Source organism: Dreissena polymorpha, chromosome 13, assembly GCF_020536995.1.
Source record: "Dreissena polymorpha isolate Duluth1 chromosome 13, UMN_Dpol_1.0, whole genome shotgun sequence".
NCBI classification, from domain to species: Eukaryota; Metazoa; Mollusca; class Bivalvia; order Myida; family Dreissenidae; genus Dreissena; species Dreissena polymorpha.
The window spans coordinates 49503435-49529036 of record NC_068367.1 but is presented as its reverse complement, the minus strand read 5'-3'; the positions used below and the strand labels follow the sequence as shown (position 1 = coordinate 49529036).

At 38.6% G+C, this 25602-nt stretch overlaps 1 protein-coding gene across 1 annotated transcript; it reads left to right on the top strand.

Moving 5' to 3' along the window:
- The first annotated feature begins 6544 nt into the window (after positions 1-6544).
- Positions 6545-25553, top strand: LOC127856120 (heparan-alpha-glucosaminide N-acetyltransferase-like). The gene is made up of 14 exons (XM_052392120.1): positions 6545-6662; positions 7744-7813; positions 8339-8408; positions 8541-8635; positions 8920-9027; positions 9443-9591; positions 10689-10801; positions 11279-11400; positions 11759-11885; positions 13850-13936; positions 21509-21583; positions 22543-22613; positions 22895-23007; positions 24303-25553. Exons 3-14 carry the CDS (start codon positions 8406-8408, stop codon positions 24476-24478), a joined length of 1239 nt encoding a protein of 412 aa, XP_052248080.1. The 5' UTR covers positions 6545-6662; positions 7744-7813; positions 8339-8405; the 3' UTR covers positions 24479-25553.
- The last annotated feature ends 49 nt before the right edge of the window (positions 25554-25602 follow it).

Sequence of the window (25602 nt, the reverse complement as noted above, 5' to 3'; positions counted from 1 at the left end):
TACAACATTATATGCGAATGCCGAACTGAATGTCGAGCTGGAATGCCGAGCCAGCTCGACATTCGGTAATTTGAATGTTGAACTAATGTCGAACGTCGAACGGCGAGCCAACTTCACGCACCTGATTTAACACTGTATGGCGTTTCAACGAGCTAGCAATGCATGTCCTTCTGTGCAATGCACTGTAATGACGCTGTGCATAAAAGCTTAAAGCGGGTATATACGATTTTTTATATGTGTTTTATTGTAATATATTGATAAAACATGTTACAATAACACAAAACAGGCAAGAAAAATTATACATTAAAGCCGAATTTCATAAAATACAGCAAAGACAAATTAGCGCCCCGAGCCGATAGTGACGTACATATTTTCCTACAATAACCGAAGGATTCGTCTTTGTATTATAAATCGTTAAACTACGAGTAAGTTTAGATGCACCTCGTACATGTACGGTATTCATGCTGGCGAATTGGGCTGTGCAGCCGTTTTCAATTTCAGAATTAAATATCTGGCTTATTTCGCAATTTTCGACACATGTTCTTCTTAACTTTTATTTTAATTTATATTGAAATATATATATATATAAGTTTTTTACACAGTTTATATATATTCATAAATATTTGACAAAATCGTATATACCCGCTTTAACTTTGTAAGTTTATTGATTTGCTCTTCATAGTTCTGGATTGCATTGTTTTGATTTAAATCGCTCAAAAACGCATGTATATAATGACATGAAACGGCCCTGAAAATATATTCAAATTGTAAGGAAATGACATGTTCAAAAGAAAAATCTAACAGAATAAAAAAATATTGTATGCATAATATTAGCATAGCAAACTTTTACTTCTAAATTAGGCAATTTTTTTAAAATTTCTGTTCATAAAAATAAAACAGTTTTATATTTAGAAAAGTCTTGTTCAAAGCTTATTGTTCATCTGTCGGTTATCGTAAGGCAGTTCTGTGCCACTTGATTATTTTGGTCAAAGTTAAGGAACAATTACATATTTTAAGGGTGATTGTTTTTTATTTTGAATAACAAAGATATATTTTTTACAAATCCTCATTTATATCGCGTGATAAATTTAAAAAAAAGTGTTTATATGTAATTAGCCATGTGTCTTCCATATTTCAAACTGTCCATAGGCATTCAACAATGGAGTGGTTGTCGTGGGTCTATATGTTAGCGCAAAATTACTCACCAAATTACTACTTATGGGGTCATTCGTTGCTTAGCGACTAGGGAACCAACGAGAACGCGCGAGCACGTTACCAAACAGTGAATTCAAGATGTAAGATTTCGATGCCAGCTCTCAAAACTCATATCGCGATCTCACATCGTTATATTGTGCCCTAGTATCATATGTTACCGTTCTCGCAGGTGTAAATATAACGATCGAAAATAAGAATACACAAGGCGATAATTAGAAATTTACCACGCAATATATTATCCCATTATCGTATTCGTGCCTCGGGATTGGAAACGAATGGCGGGATTTCCATATCCTCTCTTCGACTAATTCCTTTGTGCCCTTCTCCACGCGTTGCTTAAAATGCATCACAGATACGTGAAGAACTTCAGGGGCGTGTCCATCTTTGTGTATGCTTTGAGTGTTACCTGGGTTTATTAATATGCAAACGGTCTTGTTGACGCTGATCTCTAGTCCTTTCTTCTTGAAAACGCTTAGTTTTTCTGCATTATATGGATGAGGGAACACGAAAGGTGGCCAATGTGGTATGCGTAGTCGATGACCTCAATCTTAATTGTGCGGGTCAACTGTTTGGCCTATCCAATATTTTCTTCATCGACCAGTCGATGACTATCGAGAATATCTTTAAGAAATGCAAGCAGCGTTTTCAACACAACTGTAAAGGGGGCGGAGATATCATATCCTTCTTCAAGTTGTATATGCTGTTGTTTTGTAGGCTCCGGAATATATTATTTTATAATACACGTGTGTAATTATAGCCTTTTCTTTATTTTAACCAGTTTACATAGATGATATGATTACATAAGTATGTTTAATAATTATATAAGTATGTATAATAATTATATAAGTATTTATAATAATTATACATATACTTAACATTTTTTAGATGGTTCGCTACGAGCTTTTAGATGTGCTCGATGTAAAATGGTAATGCGGATATTGAATTTTAAACGTATCCTTTTAGGTACAAATGGGTGCATTCCATTTGCCATTAAGTTGCTTATTTCAATTACTCGCCATCAGTCGTTCAATGCTGTCATAGTTTTGACCGTATGAGCAAAGAACTACATTCATACACCTGTATGTTGACTTTAAAGTATAGTTTTAACTCACAAAGCATAAACTCGACACTTGCACTTATTGACATATTGAAGTGTTTCCTTTTTCATTTATATTTACTATATGCTTTCTTGTTGTTGTTTTTTTCATCGCTCGCGACCTACTTTGAATATCATAGCCTGACCTTGCCGCGGTAACCCAAATCTGATAATTCTTATAAGGATATTAAATATCCGTAAGGCTGTGTAGGGTGTTCACTCTGTCAACATGCTAAATTGTCATGTTTGCAGGGCATGGCTTGAAAGAGTTGACTCCAGACGAAAAGCAGTTCGTTACTAACCATAACAATTATCGGGCTAACGACAAAGCGGATCTCTCTTACGACGAAGGATGGTTGACCTTCAACAACTCCGTGACATTTGACCTCCAAGTGTATTACCACAATCAGGAATGCTGGAAGGTAATACAAGTCATGAATTTGTGCAGTTCAGCAAGCTTAACCAATAACATTACATATATATATAATACTGAGTTTGTATTGTGTAACTACAATACTTTATGTATGATGTAACCGTGCGATAGCGATAGAGCAGAAGTAATTACATATAGTTAACTGTATTGTAACTTAAAATATGTCTGCAATCTTATATTGTGTATGTGTCAGTGCGTTGCAACAATGCATATTATACATGTACTCTGCTTAAATACTGCTCGAATATATACAATTACTTTGCTATATTGAATGCCCATTGCATATTTCTAGTTCGATTCTCAAGAACTGTTTACATTGTATTTAACCAATATGGGTTTACTATCTGTTATAATGCACGCCTGTGTGTCTATTGTCTTTGTCAGTGCGACTTGGTGTACCGGGGAAAGGTACCTCACGGCACCATCCCCACGGCCAAGTGTATATTGTCTGTGTCAGTGCGGTTCTGTAAACCTGGCCAAGGTACCTCATGACACCACCCTCACGGTCAAGTGTCTATTGTCTATGACAGTGCGACTCGGTTAATCTGGTCAAGTTACCTCACGGCACCACCCTCGCGGTCAAGATTCTTTTGTCTGTGTCATAGCGACTCGGTTTACCTGGCTTAGGTACCTCACGGCACCCCCTTCACGTTTAAGTGTCTATTGTCTATGTCAGTGTGACTCGGTGTACATGGCCAAGGTACCCCATGGCACCACCCTCGCGGTTAAGTGTCTGTTGTCTATGTGAGTGCGACTCGGTGTACATGTCCAAAGTACCCGACGGTACCACCTTCACGGTCAAGTGTCTATTGTCTATGTCAGTACGAATCGGTTTACCTGGCCCAGTTACCTCACGGCACCACCCTCACGGTCAGGTGTCTATTGTCTATGTCTGTCAGTGCGACTCGGTGTACATGGCCAAGATACCTCACAGCACCGCCTTCACGGTTAAGTGCCTATTGTCTATATCAGTGCGACTCGATGTACATGGCCAAAGTACCCCACGGCACCACCTTCACGGTTAAGCGTCTATTGTCTATGTAAGTGCGACTCGATGTACCTGGCCCAGGTACCTCACGGCAGCACCATCACGGTTAAGTGTCTATTGTCTATGTCAGTTCGACTCGGTGTACCTGGCCAAGGTACCTCACTGCACCACCCTCACGGTTTAGTGTCTATTGTATATGTAAGTGCGACTCGGTGTACATGACCAAGGTACCTCACGGCACCACCTTCACGTTTAAGTGTCTATTGTCAATATTAGTGCGACTCGGTGTACATGGCTAGGGTACCCCACGGCACCACCTTCACGGTTAAGTGTCTATTGTAAATGTTAGTGCAACTCGGTGTACATGGCCAGGGTTCCTCAAGGCACCACCTTCACGGTTAAATGTCTTTTGTATATGTCAGTGCGACTCGGCGTACATGGCCAAGGTACCTCACGGCACCACCTTCACGATTAAGTGTCTATTTCCTATGTCAGTGCGACTCGGTGTACATGGCAAAGGTACCTCACGGCACCACCTTCACGGTTAAGTGTATATTGTCAATGTTAGTGCGACTCGGTGTACATGGCCAAGGTACCTCACGGCACCACCTTCACGGTCAAGTGTCTATTGTCTATGTCAGTGCGACTCGGTTTATCTGGCCCAGGTATCTTACGGCACTACCTTCACGGTCAATTGTCTATTGTCTTTGTCAGTGCGACTCGGTTTACCTGGCCCAGGTACCTCACGGCATCCCCTTCACGGTTAAGTGTCTATTGTCTATGTTAGTTCGACTCGGTTTACTTGGCCCAGGTATCTCACGACACCACATTCACGGTCAAGTGTCTATTGTCTATGTTAGTACGACTCGGTTTACCTGGCCCATGTATCTCACGGCAACAGATTCACGGTCAAGTGTATATTGTCTATGTTAGTGCGACTCGGTTTACCTGGCCCAGGTAACTCACGGCACAATCCTCACGGTCAAATGTCTATTTCTATGTCAGTGCGACTCGGTTTACCTTGCCCAGGTACCTCACGGCACAATCCTCACGGTCAAGTGTCTATTGTCGATGTCAGTGGGACTCGTTGTACCTGGCGAAGGTACCTCACGGCATAATCCTCACGGTCAAGTGTCTATTGTCTATGCCAGTGCGACTCGGTTTACCTGGTCCAGGTACATCACGGCACCACCTTAACGGTCAAGTGTCTATTGTCTATGTCAGTGCGACTCGGTGTACCTGGCCCAGGTACCTCATGGTCAAGTGTCTATTGTCTATGTTAGTGCGACTCGGTGAACCTGACCAAGGTACCTCACGGCACCACCTTCACGGTCAAGTGTCTATTGTCTATGTCAGTGCGACTCGGTGTACATGGTCAAGGTACCTCACGGCACCACTATCACGGTCAAGTGACTATTGTCTCTCCCTATGCGACTCGGTTTACCCGGTCAAGGTACCTCACGACAAGAGCCTCACGGTCGAGTGTCTATTGTCTATGTCAGTGCGACTCGGTTTACCTGGCCAAGGTACCTCACGGCACCACCTTCACGGTCAAGTGTCTATTGTCTTTGCCTGTGCGACTCGGTGTACATGGCCAAGGTAACTCACGGCAACACCTACACGGTCAAGTGTCTATTGTATATGCCTGTGCGACTCGGTGTACATGGCCAAGGTACCTCACGTCACCACCATCACGGTTAAGTGTCTATTGTCTATGTCAGTGCGACTCGGTGTACCTGGTCAAGGTACCTCACGGCACCTCCCTCAAGGTCAAGGTCAACACCACCTTCTGGACGGACATAGAGATACGGATGGATGTCATCATGCAGGATGTGCAGGCCACTATCTGCAGGTGGGTCCGTAAACTCAGAGATTAGACTTGTTCCCAGCATATCATATAGCAACATCCGCTCACAGATTGACTGGTTCCGAATATAGATCTTCTACCAATTTTTGTCGTCAATTTAACCCCGTGATGATAATTGATTGAATAATCTGTTGTTGTTTTTTATTTGTTTATTTTTTTTTCATTCTAGAATTAATTTTCTTTTATCTGCTTCGGTGTTGACAGATAATGATATATAACAAATCTAATTGTGTTTATTTTTTTCTTTTATCAGACAAATTTAAAATTAAAATTCCCTCCAAGTCTTTATTATACTTGTTATGTTAGTGGTAAGCATTTAAGGTGTTGTAAACGTTGCAGTAGTTTGAGCTCTTATCAAAACAATGCGGTCGGCCATAGAAAAGCATATGGCGATTTTCTATTTAAGTATTTCTTTTATTGTTGATGGTTTAATTCATAAATAAGTTATCTTTGTTTTCACCTTTTACAACAAACAATTACTATTGAACTCAGTTATTATGACCATTGCAAAAAGTTTCGTTAACTAGGAAAAATAAATCAAAATCCGTCGATAATAATGTAGTTTTTGTGACGGTGGTGATGATAATTAGTTGTGTACCTCACGTTATTTTTTCATTATTGCTTAAATTACATAACTTTGGTACAGAACCAAACAAGCAAAACGTTTTAAATCCCAACGTTGCAATGTTTTGATTGTCAAGTGGTATCGGGGATACAAAATCAATGCTTCTACTTATTAAGATCGCATCCAACGAAACCGGCGGCGTGAATTAAAAAATCATGATAAATCACCAATAACTATGTTGTTTTGTTTGTAAATAAAAAATATAGGAATGCTAATGTCATAACCACTAAATTTTTCTGTTGTTTTATTTGTGTGTTTTTGTGCGAAAAAAATATTCACTTGTAATATGGGCGTTTTAATAAAAAAAGTACACACAACTTCAGATTTTCCAAAAGTTTAGAGAAAACGGCGACTATTGGTTGTTCTTCAACCAGTCCGATTTCGAGACTTCGTCATGTGACCTTTCGTTAGCTAATGATCCTGCATCAGCAGAGTTACGTAAGTTGGTTGCTCTGTTAATAACTTATATGCGTTGACTTGTGCTTATTTGTACTTTCATTTTATTTGCTTTTGTAACAAAGATCGATAATTGATGTAAAACATGTTTATAAAATGCGCAAAGGTAAAAAAAAAGACTAAACCACGTGACGGCCCTAGTCGTTATGTCTACTGGAAGGGCCAGTTGCACCCCGACCAGTTACGTTAACAATGACGTTTTATTTATTGCAATGCAACATGTCTCTGGAATGTCAATCAATAAGAACAAATGATAATTAAACATGTAAATATAAACTTATCATATTAATTAATAAGAGAATTAAATACAAAGAAAAGGTGTTTGCTTTTGGGCTTATGCCGTAAAATAATTTATCGGTAAAGTGAGAACATTGACTCATTTTCATTCGCGTTTGCGCGCGTAAAATGTTTTTGTCTCTTTTACTCAGAAAAATAGTTCGTCGTATTACTGTAAAGGAAAATCAATATCATCTATTTATTACCCATGAGTTGTGGCATTCAGAAAGCTTGAATGGAGATATCATCACGTGTGTCGAGTTATGCGAAAATGTTTCTTATGCCATATGCGTCCAGTGTAGCACCAGACCGGTCTGCGCATCGGCGAGAACACGAGACCTTACGTAACTTTAACCCATTTATGCCTAGCGTCTAGAAAAAAGGCCTTGGCAAACAGCGTAGACCCAGATGAGACGCCGCATGATGCGGCGTCTCATCATGGTCTGTGCTGTTTGCTTAAAGGAATTTGTGTAAGAAATATTCTTAATACAGAAATAAATATACTAGACATACCTAATTTTGGAAATAAAATGGTCCAATTTACAAGGATGGGAGAGTCCACTAGGCATAAATGGGTTAAGGCTGACAGGGTTACTCTGGGACAGACTTCGCGGATGCGAAGGCTGATCAGGAGCTACGCTGGCCGCATAGGGCCTATGATACATTTTCGAATGACGGATTTAAGTATATGATCATTTCAGCGTTGACGTCGGTGTTGAACGTAAACAGGTGTAAAATCCATTATTAATTCGAACTCCAATTGCTTGACATGTTTGTCATATTTCAGCTATACTGTACGTGACTGCAGGGATAGTCGGGCTCTGGATCATTGTTAAAATCTTCGCCTGCGTCTACCGGTAAATGGACAAGTACCAGTATAAAAACTGTCAAACGATTATCACATAATACAGCCCCATAACGTATTTTTTAAAAACCCACATTTATATAGATATGCAAACATTTGACAATGTGAACAAGGTGTTGTTACATTCAAAGAATGTATATTAATTGGGTTGCTGCTAGTTTAAATGAGTATTGTTCTTATCGTCGACTAAATTATTGTCGATGCTAGTCAGATGGGGTGGGGTTTGTTTTTATCGCGAATTGAGTGGCTTGCGAATATATCAAATATATGGTTTAAAAAACGTGTAGCATATTCTTTAAACATGCATTTGTCGTTTAAAGACTAAAAATTTCACCAAAAGTAAGCTTCAAACCCTTCTAGTAAGTCTACATGTTTATATACTTTTATCAGTTACTACATCACGGTTTGTTAAGTATGTATGTTATTGGCATTATATATACGCAATCGGAATTATAAGTAAGACTTCACATTTACTTTATTGGTACGATGCGCTTTTAAGCCTTATGTTACTTTCCAGGAAGAGACTCTCGCACAAGAAGGAGTACAGTGTAGAGTCCTACCTAACACAGCCACATGACAAAACTATGGTAGCATGACTTTTATTCAAGGTTCCACTTTATTCAGCTTCACATATGTCTGAACATGAAAATCTATCACGAATCTTCACGCACATGAATTTAGCCCCTGCTTTCCCAGATGGCGTCTCATTTGGTTTGCAGGAAATGAAACCCACGGAGAGCACCGTCAGGGAGGAGATCCCACCCGACACCTACTCCAAGCGGCAGCGTCTGCATTCGCTCGATACTTTTCGCGGGTATCGTTGTGATCTTTTTCTAATAAATATATACATGTACTGTTTAACTATGCGTTTACTACAAAATATGTACAGTGCAAGGGGAAAGATTAAAAACAACAACATTTCATAAAGTTGGCCTTTTCCGTTGAAATTTGTTTATTGTATGAGCACGAGATCAAACTTGACTGCATGGGTCTAGTCGTTTAAACGTTTTTTGTTATTGGTAAAATAATAAGAATAACAACATTATTATTACATTTTTTCATATTATTATTATTGTTATTATTGTTATTCCCTCTCAGGCTGAGTCTCTTGATGATGATATTTATTAACTACGGGGGTGGAGGGTACTGGTTCTTTGATCACCCGCCTTGGAACGGCATAACCATAGCGGACCTCGTGTTTCCATGGTAACAAGGCTGTCATTTATTTGAAAACAAATATTCAATAATGTAAAAAAAAATGTGTCAGTTTCACACGGTTATGAGTGTGGAATCGAAGTTAGAGTCTTCAATATAGGTATAAGGTAACATATGTATCTACACGATAAACAACAATGTATTCAGTAAGTATCAGTAATGTAAACAACGCAACTTAACAATGTAAAATATTATATGACATTTGTGACTGTGGCGTGAGCGTTCCTGTCATTGTTAGTTATATAACAGACACTGGTAAATGAGCTTCCATTATATAATATAAATATACCACAGACAAGTCAGGTCAAAACGCATTAACTAGCATAGATGAACATCGTCACACTCACTTAAATGTTATTGCTATAATTTATATGTCTATGTGCTTGTTTATTCATTATACCAACAGGTTTGTTTTCATCATGGGCGTCTCCATGAATTTCTCATTCCGGTCTATGCTTAAGCGCCGGAAGTCGCGAGCTGCCATCTTGTGGAAGGTTGTACGACGGAGCGCCCTTTTGTTTGCTTTCGGAATCGTCTTGAATACAAAGTGGGGACGTAGGTGCTTTAAACATTGTGGTCGTTGACCCCCATTTACACGACAACTGATTTTTTTTAAAGTTATTAAAGTTACATTTGTTTTAATTTTTTATACTTCCACTAGAGTTACCTGCCTCATACAGACGCAGCTAAAATAGAAACATTTAACACAATATGAGACGTGTCATGCATAAATGGGTCTTATGCCATATGCTGCCGCGTTAAGTCCAGACCAGCATGCTGTCAGCTGATGAGACTACGAAACATTGCGTAACGTTATAGCGGACAGCGTAGCTCCTGACCAGATGGCGCGATCGCGTGGTCTGGTTCGAAGATGCGCTGGTCGCATATGGCGTAAGACCCATTTTCGGGTGACTTTGCTCATATCAACAAGCAACGAAAATTCACAATATCTGAAAATCCCAAGCAAATGATAACATTTATATTGTACTTTAATTCAAATATTTTAGAAAACACCAACCACACCCAACACTTTAATGTCAAATTAAATATTTTTGAAAGTGGTATAAAGTATTAACTACATTCTGTTAACTTATTACTGATTAATGCTTCTTAATCATTCTACAAAAATGTATGACACATAGTGCATGTTGAAATGTCTACACATCGGTTGGCGATTGTCGTCGAATAATATAATTGCACTTCATTTCTGTTATTCACAATATTAAAACTAGTCTTTTATGTGGTATAAATCGTTCAAATTATCTAGATAACGTTTACGTGGATCTTTTATGCATCATTTGTGATACTAAAACTTGGAAGAGTTGATGCATTTGAACCATAATCAGGATAGTTTTCAGATTTGAATGATTGTCATTTCTACGAAACCCTTGATAATGATATAACGCTTGTGTAAAAATTAAAGTAATAAGCATGCATACATGTACGAGAAATTCGAAAGACTAATTGCCCTTACAAGTCTTTAAGTTACAAGTGTATTCGTTACGGTCGAACATATACAAGTCAAACCACATCATAGAGACAACACGTGCGAAGAGACCAATATTAAGGTTTACCATGCAGGGTCTCGAAAGACGTGTTTGGCTGAATGCCCTATATCTTGTTCATGTGCTTGATGTTTTAATCGCTGACAGCGGTGGACCTCCGGAAGCTGCGCATCCCCGGGGTGCTTCAGCGCCTTAGCTTCTGTTATCTGCTTGTCGCCGCCATGGAGACGGTGTTCGCAACAGCTGACGACCGTGGAAAGGTACGCAGGATAAGGAACCCGACAGTAGTAACGCGGCATTAGTTACGCGACATTAGAAACGCGACATAAGATGTGTTTAGCCAAGGTTGCGAAGATCCGGGTTATAAAGAAACGTAAATACCAAGCCGAATCAATATCGTGTATTTAGACCAACTTCTTAACGTTGCATACTTGTTGATTTATTTTCTGTTTCGATATCTACCGTGTGCGTCATAAAGGTTCAATGAAAGATGCCTCTGTGGATTCGTTGCAAGAAAAGAAATAAAAAACTTCAGTTCAAATATTTGTAAGAACTTTAGTACACACATATAAACAAAATTACCTTTCACAACACAATATTCAAACACGTTGCAATCCTCGATGGTGTGCAATTACAACTAAATTACTACTAAAACGGCATTTAGACTGCTTACATCGCGTTTGACTTATCCCAGAAATGGGTATTCATTTTTGTATTTAATGTTTTTTTATTGGCAGGAAAAAACATGGGCATGGTGTCGTGACGTCATTTACTTACTTCCGGAATGGTTGTTAAGTCTGAGCATGCTTTCCGTCTATCTGGCCTTGACCTTTGCTCTACCGGTTCCTGGATGTCCAACGTGAGCGTTCAAATAACTTTATGCCAGAGAAAGTGTATTTGTTACGGTCGAAAACATATGAACGCAATTTTAATTTAAAGTTAATGCATGACTAAAAATCATATATATATATATATATATATATATATATATATATATATATATATATATATATATATATATATATATATATATATATATATATATATATATATATATATATATATATATATATATATATAGGCGTTCTCTAGCTAAACATGCTTTGATCTCCCTTCAAGATATATGTGTCCGTCCAACTAATCACGAAATCCGTCTTTATTACAAAGTTTCAATCAATCAAATCCGTAGGTTATAACGTCAATGTTTTTCTGTTCAGCGGTTACATAGGCCCGGGAGGACTGCACGAGGGCAAGACGCATGTGCGCTGCACGGGAGGAGCGGCAGGCTACATAGACCGGCTGGTGCTGGGGGACTCGCACATTTACGGCAACCCTACGCCCAAGGTAACCTGCTGTCGACAGTGGATACATAGGACTTATGCTACAGCTAGACTCGTGGATAACTGATTGCTGTTACACAGCCGTTACCATGTGGAAGCGTATGAAACATAACCGCCATCATAAATCAAAGCGCTAAAGGCACTGAATTTGTTCGCTGTTGTATAATCTTAGACGCAACTCAGTTTTCAAAATTATGTTACAGCTTTTTATATCGCAAGTTTGAAATGACCACAACCCATTCAAATTTATAAAGAGTGTTTCTTAAAGCACTGGTCGAGTTGTGTGTTGTTTTTTTCAAATCATTGATACAGCTAATCAGTGTGTACAGGCTAATCTTATTTGACATGTCTTAAGCCCCGTTTTCCATGAAAACAGCCAATATGTACAGATTTCAATGATAAACACTAGACTGGCCAACGTTGTCTTACAATCTGTTAAATACACACTATGTAGTCTACCAGTGAGAGCAGGCAGATGAGGTGGTTAGAGCAAACGCTTTAAGCATTTGTCGTCTGCTAAATTGTACTGCAGTTATCCACACAGACAGTCATGGGTTACGGTTCCTACCGTAGCTAAGCCATACTGATTTGCAAAAGTGCGTCTGCGAAGCTCACAAATAAAAACAATAAAAAATATACATGTAGTTTAGTTTCCTTTGTTATTTTGTTTAAATATTTGTTTAATTATTTAAATAAGATATATTATATATTTTACGATTTTCTAATTAACAGTATAATCTACCACCAATTGATTTTTTGTTGTTTAAGTCATTTTCTTCTGTGCGTACATCCTGTCTTTATATACCAAGTGATCTTAGTACCGTCCCTTTAAATTTGCTGATAAATTACATAATACGCATCATGTCAGTTAAATCAGCAATACATTTCTTAATCGGTTACCGGTTGGTTGATAGAAATAAACTTCTACGAAAACATGTTATCTACACAATAGTTTAAGACGCCTTTATTTCATAATATTTTAATATTATGAATAAGTTAAGTTCATATTTGACCTTGGTATTGAGCTGAAGACAGCGGTAATAGTCTGATGCCGGAGGCTGATACGATTGTTTGACCCCAATAAGAAGGGCAATATGAATAAAACTAATAAATAAGAATAATATTAATTTACTTTTTAACAGTATGCAACATATACCAGTGCCAATTTAGTACCAATCATTTATTTTGATAAATAAAAATAAATACATTTTTGAAAATCTTTAATCTTAAACATCCATGCAAGCTGGGAAATATGCTGACATAACATTCTTTTAAACGATTTCTTCTACATTAGTGGCAATTAAAAAAATCACTGAGAAAAGTGTAAATATTTCTGAGTATACGTCACTTCTTTTCTAATTAAACGAAGAGCGATAGTATACGTCTTATTCGCTTCACTATTTATGTTGAACATTGCAGTTGTAATGACGTGCGAAACGAAATACATGTTTTTCCATCATACTGCAATTGTACGAAAATAATGTCGCCCGCAATCTTTTTTGATATCTTAATATAAAAAAAACAAAAAACAAATTCAAACGGATAAATTATTTTGTTGTTTTCATTCCAATAATTTGGTTAAATATGAAAGTTTTAAAGGAAAAAGCAAGATGTGTATAAAAGGAAATACTATACAGCACAAGTTAAGCGCAATCAAACAATTTATACAGCTGAACTTTATGACCATACATGTTTTGTAAAGTGTGTGTGGGGGTGTTTCGAAGCAAATGAGTCCCTTCCGCGCCTGAGGCTGCATTATTTGATGATCCGGAGTGTGTCCCTGCTATGCTACCTTTTTAACTTATTTGACCCACGGCATTTGGGAAGAATTGTGAATTATAGCTGCAATGCTCAGCTGCTGGTATTTAATTTTTATCAGTGTTCTATTATGGGAATCCGGAATACTCGGAGGAAAACGACCTGTCCGGTATGTTGATCACCAACTAATCGCACATATTATTGTTACAGACTATATATCAGACGGAGGCGCCATATGACCCGGAGGGAATCCTGGGCACGCTGTCTGCCGCCTTCCTCTGCTTCCTCGGGCTCCAGGTACGTCACATCCGGTCACCGTTTTGAAAGCTAAGACTGGCTCACAGATTTGTTTAAATTCGATTTACTTTATTGATTGATGCAAATGTTTAGATTTTTGTTATGAAATCAACCGTATATAATGAAGCCATAAACATCATGTATTGCTTTTAACTCTGCCTAAATAAAGTACCTGCTGATTTCAGTTGACGTTTTACGCAGTTCCGTTTTTCGTTTTATACCGCACATTTAAAATATGACATAACATGTAATTGTAAAAATATTCATCAATTACCTATTTTGTTCTCTTTTTTATGATATTTTGATGAAATTTAAATGCACAATCTTCTACTGGTTTACATAAAGTTAATCACTGTTATTTAACAAATCTACAAACAAATGTATACTAATCATATTTGTTCAACAGTATTTATAAAAGAATTGTAATGATATACATAAAGTTACAACTTTTTCCTGATATGAGTTGATTCTCGTTCATAATTGTTCCATTTTATTATATAACCTATCGCTTGACGAGGTCCAGAATGCTTTATCTGCCGTCTTAGCGTATACCGGTGTACAGATTTGACCTTTTGGCTTTTGTGATTCAGGGTTTAAATATTTGAGTCGCGTTCTCGGAAACCCGGGCTTAATGCATGTGCGTAAAGTATCGTCACAGATAAGCATGTGCAGCCCGTAAAGGCAAATCATGGATTAAACTTTCCGCTTTTGTGGAATTATGTGTGTTAATGTCTCAATAGACTTTATTACTTCCTTATCAAATTCAAATGTAAAAGCAATAACTTTAATAAACAATAAAGTCAAACTAATTACTTATGCGCAGAGAGCCCATCATAACCATACCCTTTCTTAAAGAGCATTGCAAGCCGAATTTATTAAAACAATAAAAAAAATAGGTCATGCGGTATGTAAGAAAGAACTCGAGGCGAATCAACGGTCACTGTTTTAGATCCATCTTTTTATCAGCTACTCTGAAGATGAGGAAGGTATACCGACGTCTGTCAAACTCTTATGTAGAATCAACCTTGAAGCAAAACAGTGAATTTCTAGTCCACAACAATGCTTTGCTTCTTTTAGATAGATAGACTTTTATTTTCCTCCATATATGAAGAGCATAACATATAATACAAGCAAGGAAGTACAATCGAGTATATACACACACATGAGATCATAAATGAAACAACTCAATACAGTCAATTAGATTATTTACAAAGATAAGTATAACATAGATATGTAGATGATAAATAATTGTTAATTCCTACGAAAAATAATCACATTGAAATAATAATTAAAATCTTCTTTTTTTTCTTTTTTTTCAGTGTAACTTATTCGCCGAGGATATGTCTTAAAGCGAAAGCGAAAATACAGACATAATATACTTAACATTTGTCATAGGTTTTGCCTTCGACGGAAGGCTGCTATATAGTGTTAAGATACACTAACATAAATTTTACCGACATGTCAACGTATGTGTAAAAAAACAAAACAAAAAAAAAGAACACAAAACCTGGCTCAGAGCGTCTAACACTAGTTCAGGATGCTAACAGCAGCTTTGCACAATTTAAAATGCACTAAATATGAGTCAACAGTTTCAGATATCATTTTCAGCAACGATGCACTTAGTTCTAAGCCACTTAAGTGAATGAAGCGCGAAAATTCCGTTATACCGATGCATTCAATTAGAGTTGTCCATAAATGTTTTCGCTTATCCTCTAACAGGTGACAATAACACAACTTATGAATTACGAGATTAACGGTTTTCAGGCAACAATGTCTGCATTCATGTACATACTGTCTCGACACAAACATACCTATGTTATTCAATATAGTTTTACACACGTTAATTATTTTTGGGTTGTCTTTAGCTACTTTTCATAAAGGGGAGTAATTATTGGAGTCTATTACATTCACAGTTACTCCCCATTGATCGTTGCCTTTGATGCGACTCTGTATTTCGTTCTTTATGTTCATTATGACTTTTCGCTCAATTATTTTTTTCCATTGTCGCTTTGTGGGGAAATTTCCATCCTGGACGTATGAGCTTAAGACGTTCATTAAGTCGTATTTTTGTAGTATCCTGTATGCATCAGGGATATATCCGATGCATTGGCCTTCTAGTTCAATGTGACGTATATGTCTATTATTGAAGATATCTTTCGCTAGGTATTTAGGATTCAATCTGCATATTTAGCAGAAGAATGTTAGTTTTCTGATTTCCAGTTCATTAACTAACGGAACTGTATTAACGGTTGACAGGCAATAATCTGTTGAGATGTTTCTATCATACCCTTGCATGTGTTTCAGGCAAAAGTTATGTGCAATAGAAAGTTGTACAAGATCACTTTGCGAGTTGTTGTTCCATAGCTCACAGCCATATAAGACCTTGGGGATAACAGATGAGTTGAATATTGTTCATAGAGTTGGTGGACTCAGTCTTTCAGGGGCTACCCCTTTTGAGCACAAGCCCATGTATGTTCCTCGCAGTCGTACACATGCATCATGAATCGCATTATTAGTGGTCAGAAAAGAGTTGCATTCAATACCAAGATGGGTATACTTGTCGCTAGCGGGCAGACGTTAATGTCCTAGATAGAGGGTTGAAGTCTCTTCTTTCTTCTTATTATAGACTAGTACGGAGCACTTCGATGCGTTATAAAGAAACCTCCACCTGTTTGCATATTCATAGCAGATCTTAAGCATCCTCTCGAGTCCATTTTTAGAGTATGATACTAGAACCATGTCATCAGCCACAGTAGGCGAAGCCATATTTATGTCATATATGCACAGGCCATCACCACTCTCTTCAAGTTTCTCTATTAAGCCATTTATGTAGATAAGGTACAGCAGCGGCGAACTTTTGCCTCCCTGACGAGTTCCTTGCCCGATCGGTAGTGGTTCCGAGATCAATCCTCGATGGCGAACGCGGCTTGTTGAGTTGCGATACATTTCACGAGGTGCGAGAAGGGTGTTAGTATCAATGACTGGATCAGGATCATAAACATCGGAAATTGATAAAAGTTTGTGAAATAGTCCATCGTGCCATACCCTGTCAAATTCCTGACGAGCGTCCAGGAAACATAGATATACACTTGATCCCAGCTCCTTTGCATAGTATAGACGTACGCGGCGACTAAAGCTAGTCATTATGCACCCAAGCCCGTCCTGAAATCCACCTTGTAACTTTCTGATAGAAGCGAGTATACCGTCCTTGCACCGGCTTAATAAAATCTATTCATAAAGCTTTAGCAGCGTTGACGATAGTGTAATTGCTCGGTAATTATTAGGCTCGTCTCGCCGCTCTCGCCCGCCTTTAAATAGTGTTATAATCTCACCTTCCTTCAGTTTGTCCGGTACAGTTCCGCTGCGCAGCATAACTGAATATAAGCGTGATAAGGGTTCAGCGATAATGTTCTTGCCATACAGCATGTGTTAATGGTAAATTTCAACGGGACCACAGGCCTTTCCTTTATATAGCTGATTAATACTAGACTCAACCATTTCAGGTGAAACAAAAACATCTTGAGACGGTGACAGGTTAGTCAATGCCTGCTCCACTTCCTGTCTAACAACATACTCCCAGTGTGAATCGAAGTCCGGGAGCTTGAAGGGGTGTACAGGTCTTTAAAGTATTTCGCCTACTGCTCAGTTATTTCCTCCCGGCTTCTATACATCTTCCCATCGAAGTTGATGCCGCCTCCTATGTCGGCACCGGATCCCCGTTTTCTTAAGTTTACTGTCCGCCAGAAACTCACACTGTCATGTACAGAGTCATATTCGAGTTTATGGTCAAGTTCTGTCATAAATTGTTCACCGCACCGCCGCATGGCCCTCCGGAAATGTGCTTTAACCGCTTTATAATCACGATATTCCTTGTGCTGTGCGCCCCGTGGCCTACCAACGCTGCACCACGTCGCACGTGACGAGCTCATACGTGCATGTAGTTCCGTGAGCTCATTTGTCCAGAACGGTTTAGTGGGGAAACATGTATTGGCAGGCACAATCACGCATACTGCTGTACAACACCGAATACAATTCATTTGCATCTATAGCTCTATTTGTATCAACTTTAGATAATGTTTCACACAGAGTGTCACAATATTGCAAAACATGAACACTGTTAGCAGCTTTCCATTTAAAACATTTTTTTAAATCACTGATATTCTCATCAACATGAATCTCAAAATTCAAGCAACATAAAATTGGTCTATGTCTAGAAAAATTTAGACAAACATCATCAGCAATTTCACAATGTGTCACAAAATAATTCAGTTGGTAAAAAAACATAGTCAATCAATCAGAAATATCTATCATCATAGGAAACATATGAATTAGATGGACCAATACATGATTCATGAGTATTAACGGCATACAAATTACAGTCGTAAGCAAATCGACTTAATAACCTGTTTCTAAAGCTATTGTTAGGAGATATGATGTCTGCATTGAAATCTCCTAGAAATATTGTTTCACCTTGCTAATAATACGTATTAAAAAGATCATAAAGGCTGTTTAAACATTCACAATATATCTGATTAGAATGAATAACACATGGTAAATAAACTTGAAATATGTAAATGTATTTCCTCGGAGCAATTTGCATCTGTATTCCTGCCACGTAATCAATGTCATTGGTCAGTGGTGTAATCAAGTTGTTGAACTTGTTTTTCCATATGATAGCCACGCTCCCTTTACCTGTTGCGCGTGAAGACTTTGTATATTCGGTATTACTACAGATAGTGAAATGGTTATAATCAGTTAAAATCGTGTCCATAAAATGAACATTGCATGGCAGTAACCAGTGTTCTGATAGACCGCAAATGTCGATGTTGCCAACACTTAGCACATTTGATAGGTATGCGGCACTCGACATAATCCCAGTTATGTTCCAAGTCACTATGTTCAACCCTATAAGAGCCATGATAGGATGATTAATCAATTTCACTAGCAAGTCCTTCATATCGATTATGATAGTATAGTTCACGACGTGTCCAGTCGTCGCGTTCTTTGTCGGTCTTTTGTTGCATTACTTTCTTGAATCGTGGCGGAACGCCAGTTCGTTGCTGTTGGTTTGGGTATCCAGTTGTCCATGCACCACGCTTTGTTGACCTCTTGTCGTCAGGTCGACCAGCCGGTTCCCCTACCCGATCACGGTTGTGCTGTATACGGGACTCACGGGGTTTCCATGGAAAACAAGTGACGTATTCGGGCCAAAATTCATCAGACAGCACGATGCCGGTGTCACCGTTTGCTACTAGAGTCAGTTTCAAAAGCACCTGCCTCCGATTTCGTCGTAACGGAAACACACGCAAAGTCCGTGACTTTCCACTTCCTCTCTAAGCAACCTAGTATTTAGTCTCGAACTAAGTCCAAGGCAGAATCGCTCGACACGGCGACTCTGTACTAGATGAAACTCTTCGTTGCACCAAGCGTCCCCATCGACCAACTTACACTTTCTCGATGAAATCCGGCTTGGAATATACGATGGGGTCTGGGAGGGAATGGGCGGAGAGTGTTCTTCTGACATTGCCGGAATTTCGAATGCCTTACTCTTTCCATCCGGACACCGCTCTACCGGGGGCGCGGCTCTGGTTAGCAAAGTGGGGAAGCATTCGTCGATATCCGGTCGCCTCTCCAGCGATGGCGCGGCACGGGTCTGCGGCGGAGCAAGGTGTCCGCGGTTATCCGGGCACCTCTCTATTGTAGGCGAAGTACGTCTCTGCGGAGGGGAAAGATGTCCGTCTGCATCCGCATGCATCTCTAGCGGGGGCTCGGCACTGGTTGACAGAGGGGTGGAGCGTCTGTCGACGTCAGGTCGCCTCTCCAGCGAAGTCGCAGCACATGTCTGTTAGGGGGTACCACCACATACACTCGAAGGCGATAACGAATATGAAGTCATAGCTGCCTTACTGTTCATATCGGGTGACACATCTACATTTGATATCCGTTTTGCCATGTATGGAGCATCATATCTCAGTGGATATGGGCCGCAGTACCCAGGTCTTTGGGGCGTAGCATTAGTCTTAGTCTCAATATATACTTCAACAAATCTAATTCTGTCTTCCAATTCCGTGACCCTCGACATGGCTTGGCATGAGATGTTACCCATACCTTGTACTGCAGATGAAGTAACGTTATGTACCGTTCTTGTACATTCCACACTATCACTTTTTATAACTAGATGTGTCGACTTTATCTGATTTATTTGTTGAGTTCTCATCATCTCACTAGCAAGAACAGATTGCTTCAGTAACAGTACACTGGCCTGTATAGAAGCGATAGTGTCCTTTAATATTGAAAGTTCCGTCGCACACTGACATTTTTCAGGAGTAGCAATATCCTTGACAACGCTTTGTTGCCGTCGCCGTGTTTTTTCGGTGCTTAACATCTCCCGTAATAGACTAAAGTCCCCACCCTCTGTCACGGCTATAATGTTAAAAATGTCTTTCGCAAGGCGTGTGACCACCGGCTCTCCCGATCTAGTAAACACACGACGTTTGAGTTCAATGTTATGATCAAAAGGGAAATTTAGTTGTTTTAAATGTTCGAAATACTCACAGCGCAATTGGTCTAACCTCGTTTCATCCGATGCATATTCTCTTAAAATCATTTGAACACACTTGTCTTTGGGTGCTCCCGGTATATCTTCACCAATTTCATATACTCGATAACCGACCAGAAGTCTGTGTCATCCATCAAACGCTCTTCGCCGTCATTTTGGTCACTGTTTCCGTCAAATGACCGGTCACATGACTGGTATGGATCATCATCCCAATCACGTGATGTTTCTGTGGGAATTTCGACTGCATTTAATTCCGTCACAGATAGCTGCGCTGGAGTAAGTAGGTCAAGAGACTCCGTGCGAGCCCTGACGTCATCATTATCGTTCACTTTTCCAGGTTGGTCATCTGAACTATCATCAGGGGTTGTGGATATCAGTGTTTCCCCTAATTCCCTTTGTCAAGACGTTATTAAATCCAATAATTGATCATTGGAATCACCGTTACTATCCATTGTGGACATGACACTTTTCACTGATTGCTAATCCCTTGCACTTTATATATGTTATCCTTAGTCAATATTAACACAAAGAAAAAATACAAAAAAAAACATTTCTCTCTCGAAACTCAGGATATTTCCAATTGAGAGTTTCACAGTCACATACTCCATATATTCGCGCACACAAATGTATATATTATATCACATATTATTCAACATAACTATGTTTTTCTTTAAGAAAACTTAGAGCGATACATTTCTGTAACCAGTTTGTTTGTTTGAGGAAGTCATCTCCAAGCCAAAAAAGAGTCAAGGCAGGAAGTTTTGTCCCAGATAAGCCTAGGGTCGGCACTTTACACACATGCATTAAGCCCTGTTTTGCAAGAGTTAGGCTCTAACTGTTCAGAAACGTACAAAAAACATGTAGAACCGCTCCAAAATAAAGGATACTTTATACTGTAACCGATATGAAGTCTTTTCTAAAAGTCCAGTGTAAGCGGAAAGTATTGTCCCTGATAATCGTGTACACATGCATGAAGCCCAGTATTCTCAGAACAATGCTCATGTTCTTCACAGGCAGGACGTGTGTTCATGACATACCAGGACCACAGAGGGCGCCTCGTCCGTCTAGTTTTCTGGGCGCTAGTTACGGTACGTTAACGCACATGTGTAAAGGAATTATTTTTCGATTTGTCGTTGTTTATCGAGTAATAAATAACAACGATTCTTTAGTCCGGACGGCGAAAAAAGTTTAAACGAATTGATAAATTTCCTATATCGCGCACATGAGAATCGATGATACTGAACTGTTCAAAGCAGCTTTTGTGATATTTGTTTAATGAATGTGACTTCTTACCTTGGTTTTTCCCAGAGTACGATCATTGAAACAAGTGTTTGATGCTGATTTGGCAAAAACATGACTTCTTTAGTGTTCACAAGTTGTAACTATAGCCATATAAGGAAAACTGCCCTACTCCCTTGAAGCCATAGTTTTCAACGGACCGGAACCAATTTCGACCTCGACTGAGATACCATGATAAAAAATGTTCCCAGCAACTTTTATGCATATTGAACAAAAATGAGACTTTCTTAGTTGTCAAGTGGTTTCATAATAGCCATAGTGGTTTCATAATAGCCATACACGGAAAACTGTAACGCTCCCATGCGGGGCGGCAATGTTTGTAAATGGACTCGACCCATATTTGAACTCAGACGATTTACCACTAGAACAAACAACAAATGTTAATGAAGATTTCTTTACTATTATTCCGAAACTGAAACGTTTACATCTCGAACGAAATGACCTGTATTTTGTATATACATATAAGAAGATTTTCCGTCAAACAGTGAACTTGAATATATTAACTTATCCATTACCGAATCAATAAAATCCATCCAGAACTTTGTATGAAGGGTTTTAGTGTGAGTAGTGGGGGTGCATGAGCTTTAGTCATTTAAGAAAAAATGCCCCGAAGAAGCCCATCTTAAAAGCGATCTATGGAATACTATTCAATCGCATGACGATGGGATAACGGGTAAGTCGTGTATGTCACTCTTTGACACAAACCATATTTACAAACTAATTTATGTTCTTCATTCATATATTTTAGGGTGCTATCGGGGCCGCATTATGTAACTGCTCAAAAAACGACGGAATCATTCCTCTCAACAAGAACTTGTGGTAAGTGTATCGTCCGAGAAAAACATGGACGAAAATCGCATTCGGCGCTACTGTTTTTACTAGGGTTAAAATTGGGTACAATCACATTTAATTTATTTTAAAAAAAAATTGGTTTAAATTGCTTCATTTCTAAAGTTGTTTTTTTTAACAATAAATATGATAGTTATAAAATTATAAAATTAGCATAAGTTTTGATGACCAGAGATCGAGATGTAAGTACGCGAAAATGTTTTTGTTGCTGTAGGTGTTGTTGTTTTGATGACTGTTAGCCTCGGTTTCAGGTCAGTGTCCTTCAGCCTGGTCACTGCTTGTTTCGGCTACTTCCTGTTGGCAGTCCTCTACGTCATAGTGGACATCCTTCAACTTTGGGGCGGGGAACCATTCATTTTCGCAGGTGTGTATGACGACATAGTTTGTGAATCCCATTGGCGTCTGGTTTGTTACGTTTTCCTTAACTAAATTAAGTTACAACCTATTTATTTAGACAGATTAAATTAAAAGGTCGAGTTAGTTTCCTGAGAATAATCAGTAAATGTTGTCTTTAAAAGATGTTACGTTGGGATCAAACCACATGACCTCATGGTTACATCGCAAACACTATATCCACCATTCAGTGCGTATAAATTATAAATTAAGTTGTGGAATGTTTGACTTTGACCACATGGTAATAACGCGTCTATTCAAATCTACACACGCGTGGTTACTAAATAATAATTTGCAATAGGCTCACATTGAAGTAACTTAACCCATTTATGCCTAGTTGACGCTCCCATCCTTCTAAATCATCATGCGGCGTCTCATCAGGGTCTGCGCTGTTTGCTTAAAGGAATTTCTGTAAGAAATATTCTAAATATAGAAAAAATATATACTAGACATCCCTAATTTTGGAAATAAATTGATCCAATTTAGAAGGATTGGAGAGTCAGCTAGGCATAAATGGGTTAAACTTGCTTGCGGGTGAAACGTTTATCTACCGTAGGTGTGTAAAGTTTATTCGGTCCTTCGGTCCCTGAGGCTGCATCTATTATCTACCGGAGATCAGGAATACAGGCTATTGCACCTAAATTAGGAAAATGTAACGATTCACTGAATTTCGCTATCATATGCCAGGATTTTGACCCGCTAAAAAAGAGGGGTCAGAAAAACTTACAATGTCCGAAAACTAAGAGTAAAAACGGTAATAATAATACTGTGATAACGATTCTGTGTGGAAAACGGGGCTTATTTTGTCATCTGTACCGTGGGATAAATACGCAGCAGATTCCATAAGAACAAACTATGTAAACCTAAAAGTTTACGTTGAAAGGTTTACGAGAAACTCATCTGACAAGGTTGTTTCGGCGGACATGCACAGACAAAATGTCCATGTAGTCTGACCAAGACACAGAGACGGACGGATGGTCAGACAGACGATGATTTAAGTACCCATCTACTTCGTTATAGGTAGTTTTCCAACTTAGTACTTGTATTAGATATTTACTCCATAACTATCCGCAGTCTTGATCAATTCTACGTTCGTTAGAATATACATAACACTTCAGCAGATTATGAGTAAAGTTCAATACAATACGTGAAACAACTATTTCGAGGCTCAATTGCAAAACGGTTGTATCTTCTAAACATCTCCGTATGAGATACGATAGTTTCGCTCTCAACCTTCAATATGATCATATGATCGTCGTCTCATAGGCATGAACCCGCTGATCCTGTACCTGTGCCATGCCATCTTCTATCGGTTCTTCCCGGTGAACTTCCACGTGGATCCCGTGCACTGGAAGCTGCTCCTGAAGGCGCTCTGGGACGTCATCATCTGGCTCAGCCTCGCCTTCGTCCTCTACTGCAAGAAAATCTTCATTGCTTTGTGATTCATAAATCAGTGTTATATGTTGTAAAGTATCACCACTGAAATACGAACTTTGACTCATATGTAGTCTCTTAAAAATCAAATTAAATTAAAAACCTGTCGTAATAATTCAAGTTTTAAAGGCTTTGTTTCAAAGTCCAAGATACTGATGAATAGCAAGCAGCACAAAACCAAAACATACTAGAAGTTACTCGCAGGCTGTTCTATTTGTCTGCTGGCTGCATATTGACATTTTCACTTTGCTACAGAGTTGGAAATTAATAATTATGTGAATTCATTGCTGTTAATTTTATTTGTATTCTTCTTCCTTTGTTATAGAAAATTTATTCGATGTTCGTTCTCTGTAGCAAGAATACTGATCTATTTTGTCTTTTGATTCACCGTTAATTTCTGTTATGTGTGAATGTCGTTCATTTATTTAGCTTTCTATTTGGTTCATATAAATGTCCACGCTTTGTTATCGTCTTACATTCTTTTCGATAACTTGGCATCGTTTCCGTTTATGCAATTGCACTGAGATAATTTTCCTTTCATTCCGATGTCTTCAATTCATGTGTATTCATTGTGAACGTTGTTCATTCAAATCTAATGTTTGCGATCGTCGTCCACTCAGTTTTATTGTTTGCTAGCGTCTCCCATTCAGGTTATTGATTTGTGTTTGTCTTCTGAACATTTATGTGGTTTCTTTGTTTTAATTTGCCTAAGGCATTTTTGTAACAAATATCCTACATTTTATAGACGATACATCAAACGTAAGTGTAATACTTCGTTATTATATTAGTATATGTGGGTTTTCGTCATTATTTAAAAAACTGCCCGATGTAAAATGTTCGAATTTTATGTAATAAACTGATTTAATTCGTGGAGATTTATCTGAATAAATGTGAAGAGAAAACAAAATAATTGTCTATACAAAATGCATACATATTGTTTTGTAATTTAGAAATGCGTTAATCATTCCGAAGTTGTGGTCAGATCGATAACCATACACTTCCTTTATGTGATGTAAACTATTTGCCCTGTCACACGTTTCTCACTAGTTACACATGGCCTCAAATAAAAAATATTCAAGAGTCTGAGGCGTGCCTTCTGTGTTTATTTCCTGTACCCTGTGAGATCCGTTAT

Coding starts and splice junctions, on each gene's coding strand:
- LOC127856120 (XM_052392120.1), top strand. Junction 8,636..8,919: donor TCGCTCGATACTTTTCGCGG/GTATCGTTGTGA, acceptor ATTCCCTCTCAG/GCTGAGTCTCTTGATGATGA. Junction 21,584..22,542: donor TTTTCTGGGCGCTAGTTACG/GTACGTTAACGC, acceptor CATATATTTTAG/GGTGCTATCGGGGCCGCATT.